The sequence below is a fragment of the Rhinolophus hipposideros genome (genome assembly GCF_964194185.1).
Source record: "Rhinolophus hipposideros genome assembly, chromosome: 21".
In the NCBI taxonomy this organism is placed as follows: Eukaryota; Metazoa; Chordata; class Mammalia; order Chiroptera; family Rhinolophidae; genus Rhinolophus; species Rhinolophus hipposideros.
In genome coordinates this window covers 47,274,992-47,298,216 of record NC_138067.1, presented here as the reverse complement: position 1 = coordinate 47,298,216, position 23,225 = coordinate 47,274,992, and the positions used below count along the sequence as shown (strand labels likewise).

General features: G+C 39.4%; 2 protein-coding genes across 2 annotated transcripts; both read left to right on the top strand.

Annotated features, from left to right (window-relative positions):
- On the top strand, positions 1-22,868 carry NLRP7 (NLR family pyrin domain containing 7; the record flags this gene model as incomplete). The annotated part of the gene is made up of 7 exons (XM_081031555.1): positions 1-1,565; positions 3,299-3,469; positions 7,251-7,418; positions 13,334-13,504; positions 13,810-13,980; positions 16,118-16,285; positions 22,565-22,868. 7 exons carry the CDS (start codon positions 1-3, stop codon positions 22,866-22,868), a joined length of 2,718 nt encoding a protein of 905 aa, XP_080887681.1.
- On the top strand, positions 18,668-19,562 carry LOC308490492 (proteasome subunit alpha type-6-like; the record flags this gene model as incomplete). Its single annotated transcript, XM_081032840.1, has 1 exon — positions 18,668-19,562. The coding sequence occupies one exon, from the start codon at positions 18,668-18,670 to the stop codon at positions 19,406-19,408; it is 741 nt and encodes a 246-aa protein (XP_080888966.1). The 3' UTR covers positions 19,409-19,562.
- Positions 22,869-23,225: the final 357 nt, after the last annotated feature.

Below are 23,225 nucleotides of genomic sequence, written 5' to 3'. Positions count from 1 at the left end.
ATGGAGAAATTTTATTCTATCTGGAAAAACACATTTTGTTATGGCGATGGTGATGATTTCCACTACAAAATCACCCAGGGAAGTCAAAAGTTCACCTCATTCTTGAATCCCCAAACACCCGCACAGCTAAGGCCACTTACGGTGGTGCTACACGGTCCTGCGGGTGTTGGGAAAACCACACTGGCAAAGAAGGTGATGCTGGACTGGACACAGGACAACCTCCCAGGGACACTCAATTCGGCCTTCTATCTCAGCTGCAAGGAGCTCAACCACAAGGGAGCGTGCACTTTTGCAGAGCTGATGTCTAAGAACTGGCCAGATTTGCAGAATGCTGGTCCAGAGATCCTAGCCCAGGCACAGAAAGTCCTGATCATCATCGATGGTTTCGATGAGCTGAGAGTCCCCTCGGGGTCACTCATCCATGACATTTGTGGTGACTGGAAGAAGCGCAAGCCGGTGCCCGTCCTCCTGGGGAGTTTGCTGAAGAGAAAAATGTTACCCAAGGCCACTTTGCTGATCACCACTCGACCGGGGGCCCTGAGAGAGCTCCGGCTCTTGCTGGAACAGCCGCTCCTCCTGGAAATCGAGGGGCTCTTAGAGCTGGACAGGAGGGAGTATTTCTTGAAACACTTTCAAGAGGAGGATCAGGCACTGCGAGCTTTCGACTTGATGAAGAGCAATCCAGCTTTGTTTCACATGGGCACGGCTCCTGCCGTGTGCTGGGTCGTGTGCACTTGTCTGAAACTGCAGATGGAGAAGGGAGAAGACCCGGCCCCCACGTGCCAAACCACCACATCGCTGTTCCTGCGTTTCCTGTGCAGCCAGTTCACGCCAGCCCCTGGCAGCTGCCCCAGCCAGCACCTCGTGGCTGCACTGAAGGCTCTGTGTGTCCTGGCTGCTGAGGGCGTATGGACGCAGACATCTGTGTTCGGTGGAGAAGACCTCGGGAGACTTGGGGTAGAGGAGTCTGACCTCCGTCCTTTCCTGGACCAGAACGTCCTCCAGAAGGACAGAGACTGTGGGGGCTGCTACTCCTTCATCCACCTCAGTGTCCAGCAGTTGTTAGCTGCCATGTTCTATCTTCTGGAGAGTGAGGAGGAGGAAGACGGAGAGAGCCACAGGGGCGATATTGGGGACATACAGAAGTTGCTCTCCAAGGAAGAAAGGCTGAAGAACCCCAACCTGACCCATGTCGTGTACTTCTTATTCGGCCTCTCGAACGAGAAGAGGGCCAGGGAGCTGGAGATCACTTTTGGCTGCCGAGTGTCAATGGGCATCAAGCAGGAATTACTGAAATCCAAGTCCAGTGGGAATAAACCCTTCTCGATGATGGACATGAAGGAGGTGCTATACTGTCTTTACGAATCTCAGGACAAGCAGCTCATAAAGGAAGCGATGGTCCACGTGAAGGAAATGTCTCTGCATTTGAAAAATAAAATGGACATCATGTACTCATCCTTCTGCCTCAAGCACTGTCAAAACTTGGAGAAAATCTCGCTGCAGGTAGAAAAGGGGATATTCCTGGAGAATGACACTGCATCAGAATCTGACACATGGGTCCAGAGGTAAGAACAGTCACTTCTTATTCCCCCACCTTTAGTTTCATTTCATACTCCATTGGTAAGAGGACAGTCTCCTGCTCCCTGTGGCTTAAGGTCAATGTTTTCTTCTTGCTGGAATTGCTTCCTGCTGGCTCACCATTCAAGATAGGTTCCATGATGTTCAGACTAGGAATGGGGTCTTTGGAATCTTTAAAAAAACTTTAAATTAAATTTATTGGGGTCACATCAGTTAGTAACATTACATAAATTTCAGGTGTACAAGTTTATAGTACAACGTCTGTGTACTCCATTGTATGCTCATCACCCGAAGTGTAGTATCCTTCTGTTTTAGTGTTATAGTTTTCATGTGGGGAATGGGTTTAGGATGTGCCTGGACAATCTCAACATTAATATATTTTCCTCCCTACCAATTCCTTTTTAAAAAACTATAGTCACCAAAACAACAACAACAACAACAAATACCCAAACAACAACAACCCAAAAACAACAACAAAAAGACACAACTATAGTCACCATTTTGTACGTTATATCCCCATGTCATATTTATTTTATGACTGGAAGTTATACCTTTTGACTCCCTTCATCCATTTCACTCAAACTTTGTCTGGGCCAATGACCAGTCTGTTCTCTGTATCTATGAGTTTAGTGTGTTCTTTTCCTTCCTTCCTTCCTTCCTTCCTTCCTTCCTTCCTTCCTTCCTTCCTTCCTTCCTTCCTTCCTCCCTCCCTCCCTCCCTCCCTCCCTCTCACTCTCTCTCTCTCTTTCAGATTCTGCATGTAGGTGAGATCATACAATATTTGTCTTTTTCTGTCTGACTTATTTCATGCAGCATATCCTCAAGGTGCAGCCATGTTGCGGTAAATGGCAAAATTTTCTGTTTTATGGCTGAATAATATTCCATTGCATATAAGTACCACGTTTTCTTTATCCACTCATCCATTAACGAAAACTTAGATTGTCTCCGTTTCTTGGCTATTGTGAATAGTGCTGCTACATGTGGGGTGTTGATATCTTTTTGAGATGGTGATTTTGTTTTCTTCAGATAAATACACAGGAGTGGAATTTCTGGGTCATACAGTAGTTCTATTTTTAATTTTTTTGAGGAAACTTCACACTGTTTCCAATTCACATTCTTGTCAGCAGTGCACAGAAGTTCCCTTTTTTCTACATCTTCACCAACACTTGTTATCTCTTGTCTTTTTGATGACAGCCATTCTAATGATTGAGAGATGATATCTTATTGTGGTTTTACTTGTATTTCCCTAAGGATTAGTGGTGTTGAGTACCTTTACATGTAGCTGTTGGCCATCTGTATGTCTTCTTTGGGAAAATGTCAATTCAGGTCCTCTGCCCATTTTATGGGACTATATCAAACTAAAAACTTCTGCACAGTAAAGAAACCATCAATAAAAGAAAGAGGCAACCAATAGAATGAGAGAAGATATTTGTAAACAACACCTCCAATAAGGGGTTAATATCCAAAATATGTAAAGATCTCATGCAATTCAACAACAACAAAAGATCCAATGAAAAATGGATTTTTTCCATTGAGTTGTGCGAGTTCTTTTTATATTTTGGATATCAACCCCTTATTAGAGCTATGATTTATAAACATTTCCTCCCGTTCTGAGGTTGCTTTTCGTTTTATTGATGGTTTTGCAGAACAACCTAATGCTTTTCATGACTTTTCCCAGATGTGCCATTAATGGAAGCTCCTGTCCCTCACTGCCTCCTAGGTCACAGAGCGACCACCACACTCTTTGTCTCTGGACGGATCTTTGCTCTGTGTTCAGTTCAAACAAGAACCTGAACTTTCTGGATGTGGGTCAAAGCTTCCTGAGTCACTCCTCCATGAGGATTCTTTGTGAGCAGATTACCTGTGTTACCTGTCATCTCCAGAAGGTGGTGTAAGTAGATGCTAATTTTGCAATGGCTATCTCAGGCGTTTTTAATGTGAGACCCGTATTTGAATGTTAGACCAGGTTTCAACCAGCCAGGTGCTCAGAACACAAATAAATGAAATGGTTCCCATCCTTAAGTGTGTCTAGTGGGAGATTTATATGTCATATTGTCATTTTCATGAAATCTGGCCAAGAGTTTGGATCCTTCCCTACATATGCTGTGAGGCGTGTTTGAGACTTGACCTATAGGAAAAATAGGCATGTGCATGTCAGAAAGAGACCTGGGGTGGGAATTGGGGAAATATTTCAGAGAGATAAGTTTCAAATATGTGCATAAGAACGTGTTGGTGAGACAATGGTGAACTTATAACTAGTGTGTGGAGTGAAATTGAGAAGTGAGAGTGAGTAAGGTAGGTTGTGGCAGATGTGAGTCATGATGGGGGCCACTTGGACAGATGACTATTAGGACATCCTTATTTATTTATTTATTATTTATTTATTAGTTTCATGTGTGCAAAGCAATGTAATAGACATTTACACCCCTCACAAAGTGATAAACCCCCCAATCTACTACCCCTCTGACATTGTATATAGCTGTTAACAATACCATTGACTATATTCCCTATGCTGTACTTTACATCCTGTGAATATATGTATATGTATATATGTATATTAGTTGACATTCAATACTGTTCTACTTCAGCTTCAGGTGTACAGCGCAGTGGTCAGGCATCTACACAGTCCATGAAGTGTCCCCCTGATAAGCCCAGTGCCCATCTGGTACCCTACATAATCTTTGCAACATTATTGATTATATTTCCCATACTGTATTTCATATCTCTGTGACTGTACTGTGATTACTAACTGGCACTTTCTAATCCCTTCACCTGCTCCCCCATTCCCAACCCCTCCCATCTAGCAACCATCAGTTCTTTCCTGTATACCTCTGAGTCTATTTCTGTTTAGTTTGCTCATTTATTCTGTTTTTCAGATTCCACATATAAGTGAGATTATATGGTATTTGTCTTTCTCAGTCTGACTTATTTCACTTAGCATAATATTCTCTAGGTCTATCCAAGTTATTGCAAATGGTAAGATTTCATTCTTTTTTATGGCCAAGTAATACTCCCTTGCATAAATGTACCACAGTTTCTCTATCCATTCATCTATCGACAGGCATTTCAGTTGTTTCCATATCTGGGCTATTGTGAATTGCACTGCAATAAACATAGGGTGCATATATTTTTCTGAATTAGTGTTTTGAATTTCTTTGGATAGATATCCAGGAGTCATAAGGTAGTTCCATTTTCAATTTTTTGAGATACCTCCATACTGTTTTCCATAGTGGCTGCACCAATCTGCAACTCTACCAACAGTGCAAGAGGGTTCTCTTTTCTCCACATCCTCACCAACACTTGTTGTTTGTTGATTTATTGATGATAGGCCATTCTGACCAGAGTGAGGTGGTATCTCATTGAGGTTTTTATTTACATTTCTCTTATGATTAGTGATGTTGAGCATTTTTTCATATGTCTGTTGGCCTGTACATCCTCTTTAGAGAAATATCTCTTCATGTCCTCTGTCCATTTTTAAAATTGGGTTGTTTGTTTTTTCAGTGTTGAGTTTTATAAATTTTGGATATTACCCCTTATTAGATGTATCATTGGTAAATGTCTTCCTCCCATTCAGTAGAATGTCTTTTTGTTTTATTGATGATTTTGTTTGCCATAAAAATACCTTTTAGTTTGATGTAGTCCCACATGTTTATTTTTTCTTTTGCTTCCCTTGCCCAAGAGGATATATCAGTAAAAGTATTACTAAGGGTTATGTCTGCAAATTTACTCCCTATATTTTCTTCTAGGAGTTTTATGGTTTCGAGTCTTACATTTAGGTCTTTAATTCATTTTGAATTTATTCTTGTTTATGTGTAAAAGGTGGTCTGTTTTCATTTTTTTGCATGTATCTGTCCAGTTTTTCCATCACCATTTATTAAATAGACTGTATTTATCCAATGTAAATTCTTGCTTCCATTGTCATTGATTGAATGACCATATAGGCATAGATTTATTTATGGGCTCTCTATTCTGTTCCATTGATCTGTGTGTCTGTTTAAATTTATTTCTAAGTATTTTATTGTTTTTGAAGGAATTGTAAATGGGATTGTTTTCTTAATTTCTCTTTAAGATAGTTTGTTATTGGTGTATACAAATGGTACACACTTTTCAACTAACACATGTTCAGGGGATAAACTTCATAAGTTCTGTTCAAAACTTCATACAGATACATTGCTGAAACTTTCCCCTAAACCAACATTCTGTAGAAGCCTTAATTAATCCATTGAAAATGTAGTGCTATTTACTTACAACCAATAGCTGTGCCACACATCAGTTGACTGTACCTACTGATGTCAGGTGACAGACAGCTTATCTAGGAATGTCATGGAACTTGTGTGTACACAGCAACAAAATCTAACATGGGCCAGTGCAAGTAAAGATGTCGATTTCTTCTGCATGGCCTTGAAAACCTTACTCTGCTCTTTTTTTTCTTTAAATTAAAGTTTATTGGGGTGACAATTGTTAGTAAAGTTACATTATTCTGCTGTTTTTGTAAGGCATTGCATGAGAACAATAATTAAAAGACACTTGTAATTTGCATCACTAAGAGTTCAGGACAGTTTAAGCAGGGGCTCTGAATGCCTTATTCTTACTCTGTGCTGAAAATTTGATTTTGGAGCTTCTTTTAGATAAGCCACAGGGAATGTTCACTATATTAAAATGAAGGGTCAAGACCAATTGCATGTTTAGAGAGAAGAGTATTACACAACAAGAGGATAGATTGCCTGGTTTGGAGGAACGAGGTGAAAACAGGTAAGAAGCTCTAACAGTACACTTGGAAATAAATATCTGAATAAGAGTATAGTTAAAGAGACAGTCGTGTGGGTATTGATTGAATCTCAAGTTAGGGTGCATTAAGCATGCTTTAAAGAGAGACCCTGAAAAAGTCCTTTCTTTTGTTATTTCCTCCTATGTATACAGGATAATTTATGAGCTAGCTTCATTATTGTATAACATGAAGTGGATTGACAGTTATGTTTAAGAAGATGGCATAGGTTATGTGCTAGGAAAACCTTCTTATTTTTTTATGCTGAGTTGTTTCTTGAAGTTTAGCATTTGATTACAGAAAATCCATGTTATAGCCCACTTAAGGTCTATTTTAATCCAATTTAATATTCCACAATCGTGTTAGCTGACAGGGAAATTAAAAAAACAAAACAAAACTCTTAACGGTCCATACCTTCAAGGAGTCTGTAACTTATTTGCTAACTTAGAAAGCATAACTTACTGTAGCCTAAATCAGAACTGCTTTGTAGAAATGTAGATGACCACATGGGGGTATGGGGATAAGTGATTTATTCTTGCTAGACAAAGTCAGTAAGTGTTGAGGGGGAGGGGAAGAAGTTTGTGAGCTGCATGTTGAAAGAAATGATATGACACAAAAAATAAGGATAGGGATGTTTCATCTGGATAACAGCATGAGCAAAGACAAGGGTGAGCCAAGCCCTTCACTATCTCATTCCATCTTCCCTTCCATCACTATGTACCACTTGAATCCACAGTCTCTCGTGTTGCTCTTTCCAGCTGTCATTCCACTGACTTGTTCTTCAAATCAGCATATCAGACTGTCTTTCCCCTTTCCATCTTGACTTGTGACATCTCATCTTACACAGTTTTCACAGCACCAACTATCTATAGCTCCCAAGATGGACCCTCCTTTTTATTTTTCCTAGGATTAAAAATGTGTCCCCTGCTGAAGCATATCAGGACTTCTGTCTGGCTTTCACTGGTAAGAAGACTTTGACTCACCTGACCCTGGAAGGCAGTGTCCACAGCGAGAAGATGCTGCTGCTGTTGTGTGAGACCCTGAAACACTTGAGATGTAATCTGCATTATTTGAGGTAGATCTCATGCCATTGCTGTTCTCAGCATCAAAAGCATGCTGTGAGCTCTGCTGTGCTGCTGGGTGAGCTAGACAGAAGAGGATATCACTCGGAGTGCATGTCATGCTACACAGGAGAGCATATCCTTAACTAGAACCTGGATGGGGTTTCAGCCTCTGCTTCTTTCCAGAGATAGCTTGTCCTCTGCATTGACTACCAAGCCCAGAATGCAAAGAAACACCCAGAATTTTGTGTCATCCTCTAGCTTAGGGACATGGTATTTCAGGCTGCACTTTGCCTTCCTGCTGTGATTCAGAATGGCCATCGACTTAACTGGCCACTGAGTAATGCTGTAGAAGCATCAAGTATCCTGTTCTCGGTAACTCACTGGTTGGGGAGATTCCTCTTTCCTCAGTGAACTCCCATAATGAGTGCTCTGATTATCATCACACATCTTTAGGGTACCAGTTTTCCCTCTAGACTCTGATGAGTAGCAACCTGAGGTACCAGCTAGTGGCACAGGTTTTTGGATTTGGAAATGACCTCAAGTCCTGCTCTGACATTTATGAGCTATATGCACAAATGGGAATGTTTACTAATTTTGATGGTGCTGTTTTTCATATAATTAGAAAAACATCTGTTATTCTAAAGTTTTTAAAACTTAATTTATTTTTAACTAGTTTCAGGTGTACAAAACAATGTAATAGTTAGATGTTTATCATTTATACCCCTCACAAAGTAATAAACCCTCTCCCCCAATCTACTACCCCTCTGACATTGCATATAGCCATTACATTACCACTGTCTCTATTCCTAATGCTGTACTCCATTTCTTGTGAATAAATATAAATAAATAAATAAACATATATATATATATATATATATATATATTTGACATTCATTATTATTCAGCTTCAGGTGTACAGCAGTTATCAGGCATCTACACCATCCCTGAAGTGGTCTCCCTAATAAGACAAGTGTCCATCAGATACCCTACAAAATATTTACAACATTATTAATTATATTCCCCAAACAGACTTTTGTATCTCCATGGCAATCTTGTGGTTACTGATTGTGCTTTCTAATCCTCTCACCTTCTTTTTTATCCCCACCTCCCCATCTAGCAACCCTTAGTTTTTCTTCTATATCTGAGACTGTTTCTGATTCATTCATTCATTTATTCTTTTCTTTAGATTCCACATATAAATGAGATCTTATGGTATTTGTCTTTCTCTGTCTGACTTATTTCGCTTAACATATTTTTTTTTAGGTCCGTCCATATAGTTGCAAATGGTAAGACTTCATTCTTCTTTATGGCTGCATAATACTCCATTGTATAAATGTACCACAGTTTCTTATTTTTTGCCTCCTTATTTCCACCTCCCTTCCCTACTCCAGTTGAAGCAGTTGTTTCTCAGTCTAGTTGTATAGGACAAAATCCCTCGCCCATGCTGGTATTATGAGCCTTGCGCTCCCCCTGGGTGAGACAGTCGGTTGCCGATCATAGGTCGGCCGCTCAGAGCAGCTCATGGCAGCTCTCACTGGCTGCTGGCCACTCACTCACGCTGGCCACGGGATGCTCATGGCAGTCCTTGGCATCCCACAGCAGCTAACACTGACCTCCAGTTGCTTGCTGGCAGCCCAGCTCCAGGGAGACCCATTGTTCACAATCTTAGCTGTAGAGGGTGCAGTTCACTGGCCTACGTGGGAATCGAACTGGTGACCTCAGTGTTTGGAGCACGGTGCTCCAACCACCTGAGCAACAGGGATGGCTCATACCACACATAGTTTATTAATCCAGTGGTCTACCAATGGGCATGTCCGTTGTTTCCATGTCTTGGCTATTGTTAATAGTGCTGCAATAAACATGGGAGTGCATAGATTTTTTCGAATTAGCATTTTGGAATTCTCTAGATAGATACCTGAGAGTGGAATTGCTGGGTCATAAGGTAGTTCCATTTCCAGTTTTTTGAGATACCGCTATACTGATTTCCATAGTGGCCGCACCAATCTGCAATCCCATCAACAGTGCACAAGGGTTCCCTTTTCTCTACATCCTCGCCAGCATTTGTTCTTTTTGATTTATTGATGATAGCCAGTTTGACTTGGGTGAGGTGGTATCTCATTGCGGTTTTTATTTGCATTTGTCTAATGATTAGTGAGGTTGAGCATTTCTTCATATGTCTGTTTGCCATCTGTATGTCCTCTTTAGAAAAATGTCTCTTCATGTCCTCTGCCCATTTTTTAAAATTGGGTTGTTTGTTTTTTTGGAGTTGAGTCGAAAGAGTGTTTTTTAAAATAAATTTTGGATGTTAACCCTTTATCGGATATATCATTGACAAATACCTTCTCCCATTCAGTAGTATCCCTTTTTGTTTTATTTTTTTCTTCTTTTTTAAATTAAAGTTTATTGGGGTAACAATTGTTAGGAAAGTTACATAGATTTCAGGTGTACAATTCTGTATTACATCATCTATAAATCTCATTGTGTGTTCACCATCCAGAGTCAGTTCTCCTTTTATCACCATATATTTGATCCCCTTTACCCTCATCTACCACACCTCTGCCCCCTTACTCTCTGGTAACCACTAAACTATTGTCTGTGTCTATGAGTTTTTGTTTCTTATTTGTTTGTCTTGTTCTTTTGTTGTTTTTGGTTTATATACCCACATATCAGTGAAATCATATGGTTCTCTGCTTTTTCTGTCTGACTTACTTCGCTTAGACTTTTTGTTTTCTTGATGGTTTCCTTTGCTGTGAAAAAAGCTTTTTAGTTTGATGTAATCCCATATTTTTATTTTTCCTCTTACTTCTCTTGCCTGAGGGTATATATCAGTAAAAATATTACCCCAGGTAATGTCTGTAAACTGTCTTCCTATATTTTCTTTTAGGAGTTTTATGGTTTTAGATCTTACATTTAAGTCTTTAATCCATTTGAATTTTTTCTTGTATATGTGTAAGAAGGTGGTCTAGCTTCATTTTTTTTGCGTGTGTCTGTCCAGGTTTTCCAGCACCATTTATTGAATAGACTGTCGTTACCCGACTGTAAATTCTTATTTCCATTGTCGTAGATTAAATGACCATATAGGCATGGATTTATTTCTGGGCTCTCTATTCTGTTTCATTGATCTATATGTCTGTTTTCATGCCAGTACCATGCTGTTGTGATTACTGTAGCCTTGTAGTATAATTTGATGTCAGGTATTATGATACCTCCCACTTTGTTCTTATTTCTCAAGAATGCAGAGGCTATCTGGGGTTTTTTATGGTTCCATTTAATTTTAGGATTATATGTTCTATTTCTGTGAAAAATATCCTTGGTAGTTTGATAGGAATTGCATTGAATCTGTATAGTGCCTTAGGCAGTATGGACATTTTAACGACATTAATTCTTCCTATTCATGAGCATGGTATGTGTTTCCATCTATTTATATCTTCTTTCATTTCTCTCTGCAGTGTCTTACAATTTTCTAAGTACAGGTCTTTTACTTCTTTGGTTAAATTTATTCCTAGGTATTTTATAGTCTTTGAATAGGACTATTTTCTTAATTTCTCCTTCTGATAGTTTACTATTGGTATATACAAATGGAACTGATTTCTGAATATTAATTTTGTATCCTGCTACTTTACTAAATTCATTTATCATTCTAATAGTTTTTAGGTGGAGTCTTTGGGGTTCTCGATATATGGTATCATGTCATTTGCATATAATGACAATTTCACTTCCTCCTTATCAATTTGGATGCCTTTTCTTTCTTTTTCTTGTCTGATTGCTGTGGCTAGAACTTCCAGAACTGTGTTGAATAGAAGTGGAGAAAGTGGGCAACCTTACTTTGTTTCTGATCTTAAGGGGAATGGTTTTAGCTTTTCCCCATTGAGTATGATGTTACTTGTGGTTTATCATATACGGCCTTTATTATGTTGAGGTATGATCCCTCTATTCCCACTTTCTTAACGGTTTTTATTATAAATGGCTGCTGGATTTTGTCAAATGCTGTTTCTGCATCTATTGATATGATCATGTGATTTTTATTTTTCATTTTGTAATGTGGTGTATCACATTAATTGATTTGTGGATGTTGAACCAAATTTGCATACCAGGAATGAACCCACTTGATCATGGTGTGTGATCTTTTTAATGTATTGCTGAATTCTGTTCACTAATATTTTGTTGAGGATTTTTTTCATCTATGTTCATTAGGGATATCAGCCTGTAGTTTTCTTTTTTTGTAATGTCTTTGTGTGATTTTGGAATCAGAGTGATAGTGACCTCGTAAAAAGTGTTTGGGAGCCTTCCCTCCTTTTGGATTTTTTTGCATACTTTGGGGAGAATAGGTGATAATTCTTTTTTAAATGTTTTGTACAATTCCCCTGTAAAGCCATCTAGTCCAGGGCTTTTGTTTGCTGGGAGCTTGTTGCTTACTGATTCAGTTTCCCTGGTAGTAATCAGTCTATTCAGGTTTTTCGTTTCTTCTTAAGTTAGCCTGGGAATGTTGTATGCTTCTAGAAAATTGTCCATTTCTTCCAGATAGTCTAATTTGTTGGCATATAGTTGTTCATAGTAATTTCTTAATTTTTTTTATATTTCTGTGACGTCTGTTGTCACTTTTCCTCTTTCATTTTTGAGATTATCAATTTGGGTCCTCTCTCTTTTTTTCCGATGAGTCTGGCTAAAGGTTTGTCAATTTTGTTTATCTTCTTGAAACACCACCTCTTGGATTCATTGATCATTTGTACTTTTTCTTTTTTGGGGGTCTCTATTTCATTTATTTCCTCTCTGATCTTTATTATCTCTTTACTTGTATTCATTTTGGGTTTACTTTGCTGTTCTTTTTTTTAATTAATTAGATTTATTGGGGTGACAATTCTTAGTAAAGTTACATAGATTTCAGGTGTACAATTCTGTATTACATCATCTATAAATCCCATTGTGTGTTCACCACCCAGAGTCAGTTCTCCTTCCATTGCCATATGGAATGCAGTGTGGAGGTTCCTCAAAAAATTATGAATAGAATTACCATATGACCCAGCAATCCCTCTCCTGGGTATCTACCCCAAAAATCTGAAAACATTTATAGATAAAGACATGTGTGCTCCAATGTTCATTGCAGCTTTGTTTATGTTGGCCAAGACATGGAAACAACCAAAATGTCCTTTGAAAGATTAATGGATAAAGAAGTTGTGGTATATATACACAATGGAGTACTATTCGGCGGTAAGAAAAGATGATATAGGAACATTTGTGACAACATGGATGGGTCTTGAGAGTATAATACTAAGTGAAATAAGTCAGACAGAAAAAGCAGAGAACCATATGATTTCACTGATATGTGGTATATAAACCAAAAACAACAAGAGAACAAGACAACAAATGAGAAACAAAAACTCATAGACACAGACAATAGTTTAGTGGTTACCAGAAGGTAAGGGGAGTGCGGGGGTGGGAGATGAGGGTAAGGGGGATCAAATATATGCTGATGGAAGGAGAACTGACTCTGGATGGTGAACATACAATGGGATTTATAGATGATGTAATACGGAAGTTGAACTTTTTGAGTATTAGGTATCAATATTTTTCCCCTATAGAATCCAATATCTAGATCTCAGCAAGATTAGTGCAGACTCAGTCATGGAACATGACCGTATTAAAAAAATGACATGTGAAAAATAAGTCATGTTGGTGAAATTTCACACAGAATCGTATATAGATTTTTTTTCCTCTTAGAGGTGAGGCTGGATGTTGACCAAATGACCAGGAGGATATTTGAAGAAACAAAGGAAATCAACTCTGTCCAACAATTCAGACCAGGGTTGGACACATATTGGAGTAGAATGAGATGAAAACCAAGGATATAATCTTTGGGGAAACAATAAGATGATAGGGCCTGTCTCTGTCATCCCAGAAGAATGACTTGCTGCCATGTATCCCACAGGTTGGGGTCTTGTTCTGACATCACTCAGCAGTGGGATGATTTCTCCTTGGCCCTTGAAACCAACCAGTCCCTAAAATGCCTGGACCTCATGGCCAGTGAGCTCCTGGATGAAGGTGTCAAGTTGCTGTGCACTACTCTGAGACACCCAAAGTGCTTCCTGCAGAGATTGTCGTAAGTCTCTGCTCTTCCATGGAGAGTGTTTTATGTCTCGGCCACATAGAGAAGAACAATGGTAGTATCAGACTTTCAGGGTAACCCATATATGACCTACTGATGTAGACATCTGGTTCTCATTTTTTGGTCCCAGGCAGATGATTCATGCATTTTGCTTGCACTTCTCTCATTTCTGCTCCTTCATGGCTGTGATCACCAGCACAAAATAGAAAGGGTGTGGTCAGTAAGGAGGGTTGTCGGTTGAGAAGGTTGGACTTTGGAAACATTTTCACCATCTTACCATGTGTGTGGTGCTTTTATAGGTTGGAAAACTGTCACCTTACAGAAGCCTGTTGCAAGGAGCTTTCTTCTGCTTTGATTGTTACCCAGAGACTGACTCACCTGTGCTTGGCCAAGAACAACCTTGGAGATGGTGGGGTGAAACTTCTGTGTGAAGGCTTGAGTTACCCTGAATGTCAACTACAGACCCTGGTGTAAGTCCCTGCTGTGTGTGTGTGTGTGTGTGTGTGTGTGTGTGTGTGTTGTAAGATAGGTAGGACAGATGAAACCATTTAATAATTCTGCCTGAATGAAACTGTCAAGACGCTGGTACAAATTAGGGAAAGAACAGCTAGAATCATAGATGTTAGTATTTGCCTACTTTTCAGAACAGAATTTCCTTTCTGGCCTTTTCCTATTCTAGGAAGTTGGGATAGATAATTGGTTCTGAGATCTGATGTTTTTTGTGTGTTTTTTGAGTTCTTAAGACATATTTCTCCTTGCGTTTGGGGATGGATTGAGGGATATGGTATGGGTTGAAAATTTTTTTCTGTAAAGAGCCAGATGGTAAGCACTTTAGACTTTGTAGGCCATATGGTCTCTATTATAGTTGTTTGACTCTGCTGTTGTCATGAGAACATATAAAGGAACAGGTGTGGCTGTGTTCCAATAAAACATTTTTTACAAAAAACAGGTGATGGGCTGGATTTGACCCATGGGCTGTAGTTTGCTCACCGTGTTACATAGGAACAAGCCCAACATGAAGTACCTGTACCCATTAGAATCACAGGTAGGGCAACATTCAAGAGACTGTGTAGAGGTAGAGACCTATTTCTGTTCAGAAATTCTATCCGGTTTTTATTTCTCTGGGGCTTTTGCTGTCCTAGAAAACCACTGTCTGACAGTTATCTCTATGGCTTCCAGCTGGTGCTAGAAACTCCCAATGTCTCAATCTAGAGTATACATTAAGCAGATATGCCCCAGTCATTTAAAACTAAATAGGAAAAATGAGTATTTGGCTTCTAGTAGCAGATAGAGAAAATTTAAAAAAGCCTATAAAATTTTATATATGATAAATTGCTCTGTAAATGGCCCTATTTTAAAGTTAGAGTTGATTTAGGCATCTAAACAACAACAAAAAATGCCTGAAGCTTATTAAGTACTTAGTGTGTGTCAAGGACTCTACTAAATTTTACAAGAATTATCATTTTAATTCTTACAACTGCGTGCAATGGTTACTGTTATTTCAATTTTACTAATTAGAAAATTGAAGCTTCACCACTTGGCTTGCCTGTGGGCATATCTGAGGAGTACATATGAAGCCCCCTCTATTAACAGAGTTGTGAACGATTATTACTTTAAATACATAAAGCCAGTGTTTGACCAAGCCTTCATTTTGTAGGTTGTCTAAACTTAATTTTAGACTTTGTTTTAGTCTCCCTCCCTAAACTCCCCAGTTCACATATGATTTTAGGATTTTACATACTACAAAGCATGACATCTTTTGGTCCAGTTGCCATCCATCTCCTCTTTGTAATGTCCCTTCAGGTTCCATAGCATCAGTTGCTATGATGCCATGCTTGGGACACAGGGCTATCAGGGTCGATTGTAGACCCACCTGCCTGAATGGGCCACATGACCATCCTTCTCTGTGGTCTGGTTTCCTCACCAGGAGGGTTTGTAGAAGTCTAAGCTTGCAGGGGAGTCTACAGCATTTAAATTAGAAACACAGCCACTAAGATATGAGGGATGCCAAGCGTCTGTGTGCATCACAATTGTGTTGTGGCAATTAAGTACAAGACTTGAAGTAATGATAGCCAAAAGCTGGAAACCCAGATATCCTCCAATGAATGAAAGGTTAAACAAATGGTGGTACACCCATCCCATGGAATACTACTCAGCAATAAAAATGAACTATTGGTACGTGCAACAACAACAACAACAACAACAACAACAAAAAGACTTGAAGTAAAATGTAAAAGACAGGGAGAGTGGAATCCCAATGACCTAACCGTGCAGAAAATAAATGAGGACTCAGATTCAGTCTTGAGTCTGTCTGAACCCAGAGCCTAAGTTCTTGACCTATATGATATGCTGCCGTTCTAGGAGATGTATCTTAGGAGATGTGTGTGTTCATCCATAATAAAAGGTGGCACCTTTTATTACCCTCTACCACCTAGGCAGGGTGGAGGTGATGTAATCACCACTCCATTTGCATGCTTTTATGTACAAGCCTATCTGAAACTATATGGCTCGAGGTGGAAGATATGTAATGTTGGAAGTGACAAACACCTCATAGGGCATGTGTCACAGAGGGATAATAGACTTCTGTTCTTATGACTGTCCTTGTAGGTTGTGTCATTGCAACATAACCAGACATGGATGCAAACATATCTCAAAGCTTCTCCAAAGAGACTCCAGCCTAACACACTTGGACTTGGGTTTCAATCTCATAGCTACCGGATTGTGGTTTCTCTGTGAGGCTTTGAAGAAGCCAAACTGTAACCTAACATATCTGGGGTAGGTACTCTTGCTCATTTTTAAGGTGTTTTGGAAATATTTAACCTCTCTGAGATATTTTATGATGTAAAATGTAATAGTATTGCTCTTGGTCCAATTTTAGGAGCAAACCCTACAGAAATTGAATACAGGTAAATGGGTGCTTACAAAGTCATTCAGAGGGCCTGGAAGAGTGGCATGTAGATGGGGATGTCACCAGTGAAGTGTATTTCAGGAGTGCACTGCTTCTCCTGGGCTCAGTGATTAGAACACTGTGGGCCTGCCCCGGCTCAGTACCCAGGGATCTATAGATGGGTACTACCCCCCAGGAAATGCAATGGTACCATCAACAAGATGGCAAGTGTAGCCTCATTTCTCTCTTCCCAGTCAGTGAAATGCATTTGTTAAAATTTATTGGGGTGATAATTGTTAATGAAATTACATAATTTCAGGTGTACAATTCTGTATTACATCATCTATAAATCCCATTGTGTGTTCACCACCCAGAGTCAGTTCTCCTTCCATCACCATGTATTTGATCCCCCTTACCCTCATCTCCCACTCCCCTGAAATGCATATTATTTGCATTTCTTTTTTTTTTTTTTTTCAAATATTTTTTTTTTTTTTTTTTTTTGGTTGTTGAGAGCCCACTGGCCCATGTGGGAATCGAACCGGCAGCCTTCGGAGTTAGGAGCATGGAACTCTAACCGCCTGCGCCACCGGGCCGGCCCTGAAATGCATATTATTGATGCAATGCACTTTTCAACAAGATCCCTGATGGAGAGGCGGGGTCATGGAAATACTTTTTCCACCTTGCAGGGATCAGAAAAACACTAGAACATTTAAGGTGCTTTTGTTTTCTATCATGGGTACACTTGGGAACTCTTAAAAGCCTTGGTGGTCAGTTATTCTATACTTTAGGTTCCATATATAAGTGAGATCATATGGTATTTGTCTTTCTCTGTCTTACTTATATTTCACATAGCATAATGTTCTGTAGGTCCATTCATATCATTGCAGATGATAAGATTTCATTCTTCTTTATGGCTGAGTAATACTCCATTGTATAAATGTACCACAGTTTCTTTTTTAAAAAAATTTAACATTTTTATTAGTTTCAGGTGTACAAAACAAAGTAATAGTTAGACATTTATCATTTATATCCCTCACACAGTGATAACCCCTCTCCCCCATCAACTATCCCTCTGACATCGCACACAGCCATTACATTTCCATTGTATTCCTAATGCTGTACTCCACTTCTTTTAAATATATGTATATATGTCTATGTACATATATACATATATGTATATATATGTGTGTACATATATACATATATGTATATATATGTGTGTGTATATATATATATATAATTGTAGTTGATGTTCATTATTGTTCAGCTTCAGCTTCAGGTGTACAGTGCAGTGATCAGGCATCTACATTATCCCTGAGGTGGTCTCCCTAATGAGACAAGTGTCCATTGGATACCCTACAAAATCTTTCCAACATTATTGATTACGTTCCCCAAATTGACTTTCGTATCCCCGTGACAACCTTGTGGTTACCAACTGTGCTTTCTAATCCCCTCACCTTCCTCTTTATCCCCACCCTCCCCATCTAGCAACCCTCAGTTTTTCCTCTATGTCTCTGAGACTGTTTCTGATTAATTCATTCATTTATTCTTTTTTTTAGGTTCCACATATAAATGAGATCATATGGTATTGTCTTTCTCTGTCTGACTTATTTCACTTAACATAATGTTCTCTAGGTTCATCCATGTTGTTACAAATAGTAATATTTCTTTCTTCTTTATGGCTGCATAATATTCCATTGTATAAATGTACCACAGTTTCTTAATCCAGTCATCTACCGATGGGCATTTAGGTTGTTTCCATGTCTTGGCTATTGTGTATAGTGCTGCAATAAACATAGGGGTGGATACATTTTTTTGCATTATAGTTTTGGATTTCTTCGGATAGATGCCTAGGAGTGGAATTGCTGGGTCATAAGGTAGTTCCATTTTCAGATTTTTGAGATACCTCCTTACTGTTTTCCATAGTGACTGCATCAATCTGCAATCCCACCAGCAGTGCATGAGGGATCCCTTTTCTTCACGTCCTTGCCAGCACTTGCTGTTTGTTGATTTATTGATGATAGCCATTTTGACTGGGCTGAGGTGGTATTTCATTGTGGTTTTTATTTGCATTTCTCTGATGGTTAGTGAGGTTGAGCATTTTTTCATACGTCTGTTTGCCATCCACAGACTAATCAGACACAGCCTCAGAGATATAGAGAAAGAACTGAGGGGTGCTAGATGGGGGGGGTGTGGGGATGAGGGAGAGGGTGAGGGGATTAGACAGCACAATCAGTAACCACAGTGTTTGAAGTAGTGGGTGCATCAACATGTCCCGTGGTTCCAGCACTGGTTTTGACCGCCACATTACCATTTTTTCACTCGAGGGGCAGCTCTACCAAGTAGAATATGCTTTTAAGACTATTAACCAGGGTGGCCTTCCATCAGTAGCTGTCAGAGGGAAAGACTGTGCAGTAATTGTCACACAGAAGAAAGTACCTGACAAATTATTGGATTCCAGCACAGTGATTCACTTATTCAAGATAACTGAAAACATTGACTGTGTGATGACAGGAATGACAGCTGACAGCAGATCCCAGGTACAGAGGGCACGCTATGAGGCAGCTAATTGGAAATACAAGTATGGCTATGAGGTTCCTGTGGACATGCTATGTAAAAGAATTGCTGATATTTCTCAGGTCTACACACAGAATGCTGAAATGAGGCCTCTTGGTTGTTGTATGATTTTAATTGGTATAGATGAAGAACAAGGCCCTCAGGTGTACAAATGTGATCCTGCAGGTTACTATTGTGGGTTTAAAGCCACTGCAGCAGGAGTTAAACAAACTGACTCAACCAGCTTTTTTGAAAAAAAAGTGAAGAAGAAATTTGATTGGACATTTGAACAGACAGTGGAAACTGCAATTACATGCCTGTCTACTGTTCTATCAATTGATTTCAAACCTTCAGAAATAGAAGTTGGAGTAGTTACAGTTGAAAATCCTAAATTCAGGATTCTTACAGAAGCAGAGATTGATACGCACCTTGTTGCTCTGGCAGAGAGAGACTAAACTTTGTAGCTAGTTTACCAAATCCATGACGCCACTGCCTGTGTGTTAGGTAACAACAGACCAACATTCTGGAGGCCCCTGGATTGAATCAGAAACGAAACCTCTCCCACTCCTGCCACTGAGGTGGTTAGGACTCTATAAATAAAAACAGTGCTTTTGGAAAAAAAAATCAGTAACCACAAAATTGCCATAGGGATACGAAAGACAGTTTGGGGGATATAATCAATAATGTAAAGATTTTGTAGGGTATCCAATGGACACTTGTCTTATTAGGGAGACCGCTTCAGGGATCAGGGATGGTATAGATGCCTGTTCACTGTGCTATACACCTGAAGCTGAATAATAATGAATGTCAACTATAACAGCATAAGGAATAGAGACAGTGGAAATGTAATGGCTGTATGCGATGTCAGAGAGGTAGTAGATTGGGGGAGGGAGGTTATCACTTTGTGAGGGGTATAAATGTCTAGCTATTACATTGTTTTGTACAACTGAAACTAATAATAAAAATTAAAAAAAAAGTCTTGGTGGTCAGGATTCCCTCAGACAATTTCAATGTTTAGTTAAGTTTGAGCTTAATTAGAATTAGAAGTTGGAGAACATGCTGAGCAAACATTTCCACAGCATCTAAAGATTGGAGTTCATCCAGATGACTGGATAAGGACCCAGCACCATAGCAAAGCCATGGAATAGGGGCTCTGACATCACAGTATGGTTCAGATCCCATCATATATTTATTTGCTGTGACTTCAGACATTCAATTTTCCCCTTATGAAATGAATGATTCTTCCATGTGACTCATTCTCATAACAGCACAGTTAATGCATTTATTGAGTTACTTTGTGCACTTGTCAACCTCCTTGTACACATTTTTATATAACAAGCCTGTGAGTCTGTGTTATCAGGCGTGTTCTCTGTGGCTGAGCCCCTTCCTATCTCTCTAACTTTATCTCAGGCTTTGTCTCCTCATTCTTGTGTATGTCACTCAAGTCCTCCCTCTTGCACACCCTGTTCTTTCCCACTGCAAGGTCTTTTTTCTTACTGTTTTTTTTTTTTTCTGATTACAGCCCTGAGACTGCAATTTTCAGGGTTGTCTGCTAATATTTCACTTTTCACCTTGCTTACTGTGGGGAAGAACTAGTTTGAATAGTTTGGGGATCTCCTGACTATCCTCTTACAACATGCTCTGTTTTCTATTACAAGTAATAAACTGATTGTAGTAGGATTATTCCACCCAATCACTGGAACTGTAAATTTTTTTAAAACTTAATTTTGTTGAGGTGAAAGTCACACAATATAAAAGGAACCTTTTAACCTCTGGTAACCACTAAACTATTGTCTGTGTCTATGAGTTTTTGTTTCTTATTTGTTTTTCTTGTTCTTTTGTTGTTTTTGGTTTATATACCACATATCAGTGAAATCATAGGGTTCTCTGCTTTTTCTGTCGGGGTGGGAGATGAGTGTAAGGGGTATCAAACATATGGTGATGGAAGGAGATCTGACTCTGGGTGGTGAACACACAATGGGATTTATAGATGATGTAATAAAGAATTGTACACCTGAAATCTATGTAATTTCACTAACAATTGTCACCCCAATAAATTTTTTAAAAAATGTTAAACTTCATATCCACCTGGAGGTGGGATAAAAAAATAAAAAGATAAAAGGAACCATTTTACAGTGTACAATGCAGTAGTATTTAGTATACTTACAATGTTGTATAACCCTGCCACTATCTAGTTCTAGAACTTTTTTACCACCCCAAATGGAAACTCAAAACCCATGAACAGTCAGCTCCCTTCTCACAGCCCCTGGCAACCACAAATCTGCTTTCTGTCTCTATGGATTGATCTATTTTATATGTTTCATATAAATGGACTCATTTTTGTGGTGTGTGTGTGTGCGTCTTCTTCCAGTTAGTATAACATTTTCAATGTTTAGCCACATTGTGGCATGTGTACATACTTCATTCCTTATATGGCTAAAGCACATCCTATTGTATGGCTATAACACAATTAGTCCATTCATTTACTCATTCATGGTAGATTTTATTTCAGAGAGGAATTGAATCTATTTTCTGTATCTGCAGTGCCTATCATAGTGCCTGGGGCAACAGAGGGATGGCTGGAGACACCACATGTAGGTGTGCACTGTGGTGCACTGCTCAAGGGCACATGGCTCAGGGGTCCGTGTGGCTTGAGCCAGCTGGCTAGGCTCTATGTTAGCTGGGAGCTGTAGCCCCTGCAAATGGCGCCCCCTATGTCCTCCACAGACAATGGCATCTTTGAGTCTAGAAAGAGCTCTAGGGAAAGCTGGTGAGGAGTGGGAGTCTTGATAACATATCATGTATTAGTGAGTATAGGTAACTCAACTTGCTGTAAGGTCTGAAAGAAAACAGTCCAATCCTTCTATTCACTGAGCCTAAGGCTTCTGATCTTTTCACTCCTTCCTTCATTTCACACCTCACATTCAAACCATTTGGAGGTACCCCTTTCCAGATGCTGAGAAGATGACCACCTTTCCCCCTACTCCTAACACTCTCATCTGAGCCACCACCTCTCACACGACTGTTGCATGATCTCTGAGCTGGTCTGCAGGTGTTGGTCCTTGATTTCCTGAAGTTTGTTCTCAACTCATCACCCTGAGGTACCTCTCAAGCCAGACCATAGCACCTATGTTTTAGAAGACTCAGAAGCTCCCCATATCATCTGAAGGTTTTTTGCATAGCCTACAAGACCCTACGGTGTCCTCTTATCAGTTAGGAGCCACTCTTTCTACTTCCCCCAGCTTGGTATTTTGGCTACACTGAGTTACTTCCTCCAGTGACCATAATGTTTCACTCTCTACCTTTAGGGTTTTTTTTTTTTTTTTTTTGTATCATCTTCCCAGTGAGGAATTCATGGGCCACCACATACCTACCTAATCATTTTCTGGCTGACTTACCCTAATATCTTATCCATTATTCACTGTCTTCAATACATTATCCACTGTCTTATGTCCAATGTCACTAAAATAAGCTTCATAAAGAAAATAATTTATTTCCCCATTTCTTCACTGCTAGGTCCTCAGCAAGTCAGAGTATGCTTGGCAACAAGGTAGGTTCTGAAATAGAACTTGTTCAGTGAATGATTTGGTGTCTGTCCTCTTTCTCAACAGACTGTGTGGCTGTTCCATCACGTCTTTCTGTTGCCAGGATCTTGCATCTGCTCTCATTAGCAATTGGAGGCTGGAGACTTTGGACCTGGGTGAGAATATCTTGGGGAAGAGTGGAATAACAGTGCTCTTTGAGGCTTTAAAACAAAATAATGGCCCCTTAAAGACACTCAGGCTGAAGATGGACGAATCTAGTGTGGAAATCCAGAAGCTGTTGAAAGAAATGAAAGACAGCAACCCCAAACTGACAATAGATTGTAAGGATTCCAGAACAAGCAGATCCTCATATTGCGACTTCCTTTCCTGAATGCCCTGAGATAATTCTTCAGTAATTACACATCTCTCTGATGACATCCCATTAATGAAGACCAGAGGGTCAAATGTTAATGACTGAGTCAAAATGTAGAATTGAGCACTGACTTTCACGGTCTGGTTTACAGCAAATTCTGCACAACTCACTTACCCACTTTATGTCAAAATTCTGTTATCTTTCACAAGGGTATAAGGATAATAAAAGGCAGAGCAGTATGTTTGAAGCTGCTTTTATTAACATACCCCAAAGCTAACTTAGCATAAACTTTATAATTGGTATACTTAGTCTAGGAAAAAATATTACAAAGTTCATAGATGATTGATTTTTTGGTCTATTTTCTGCCCTAGTTCA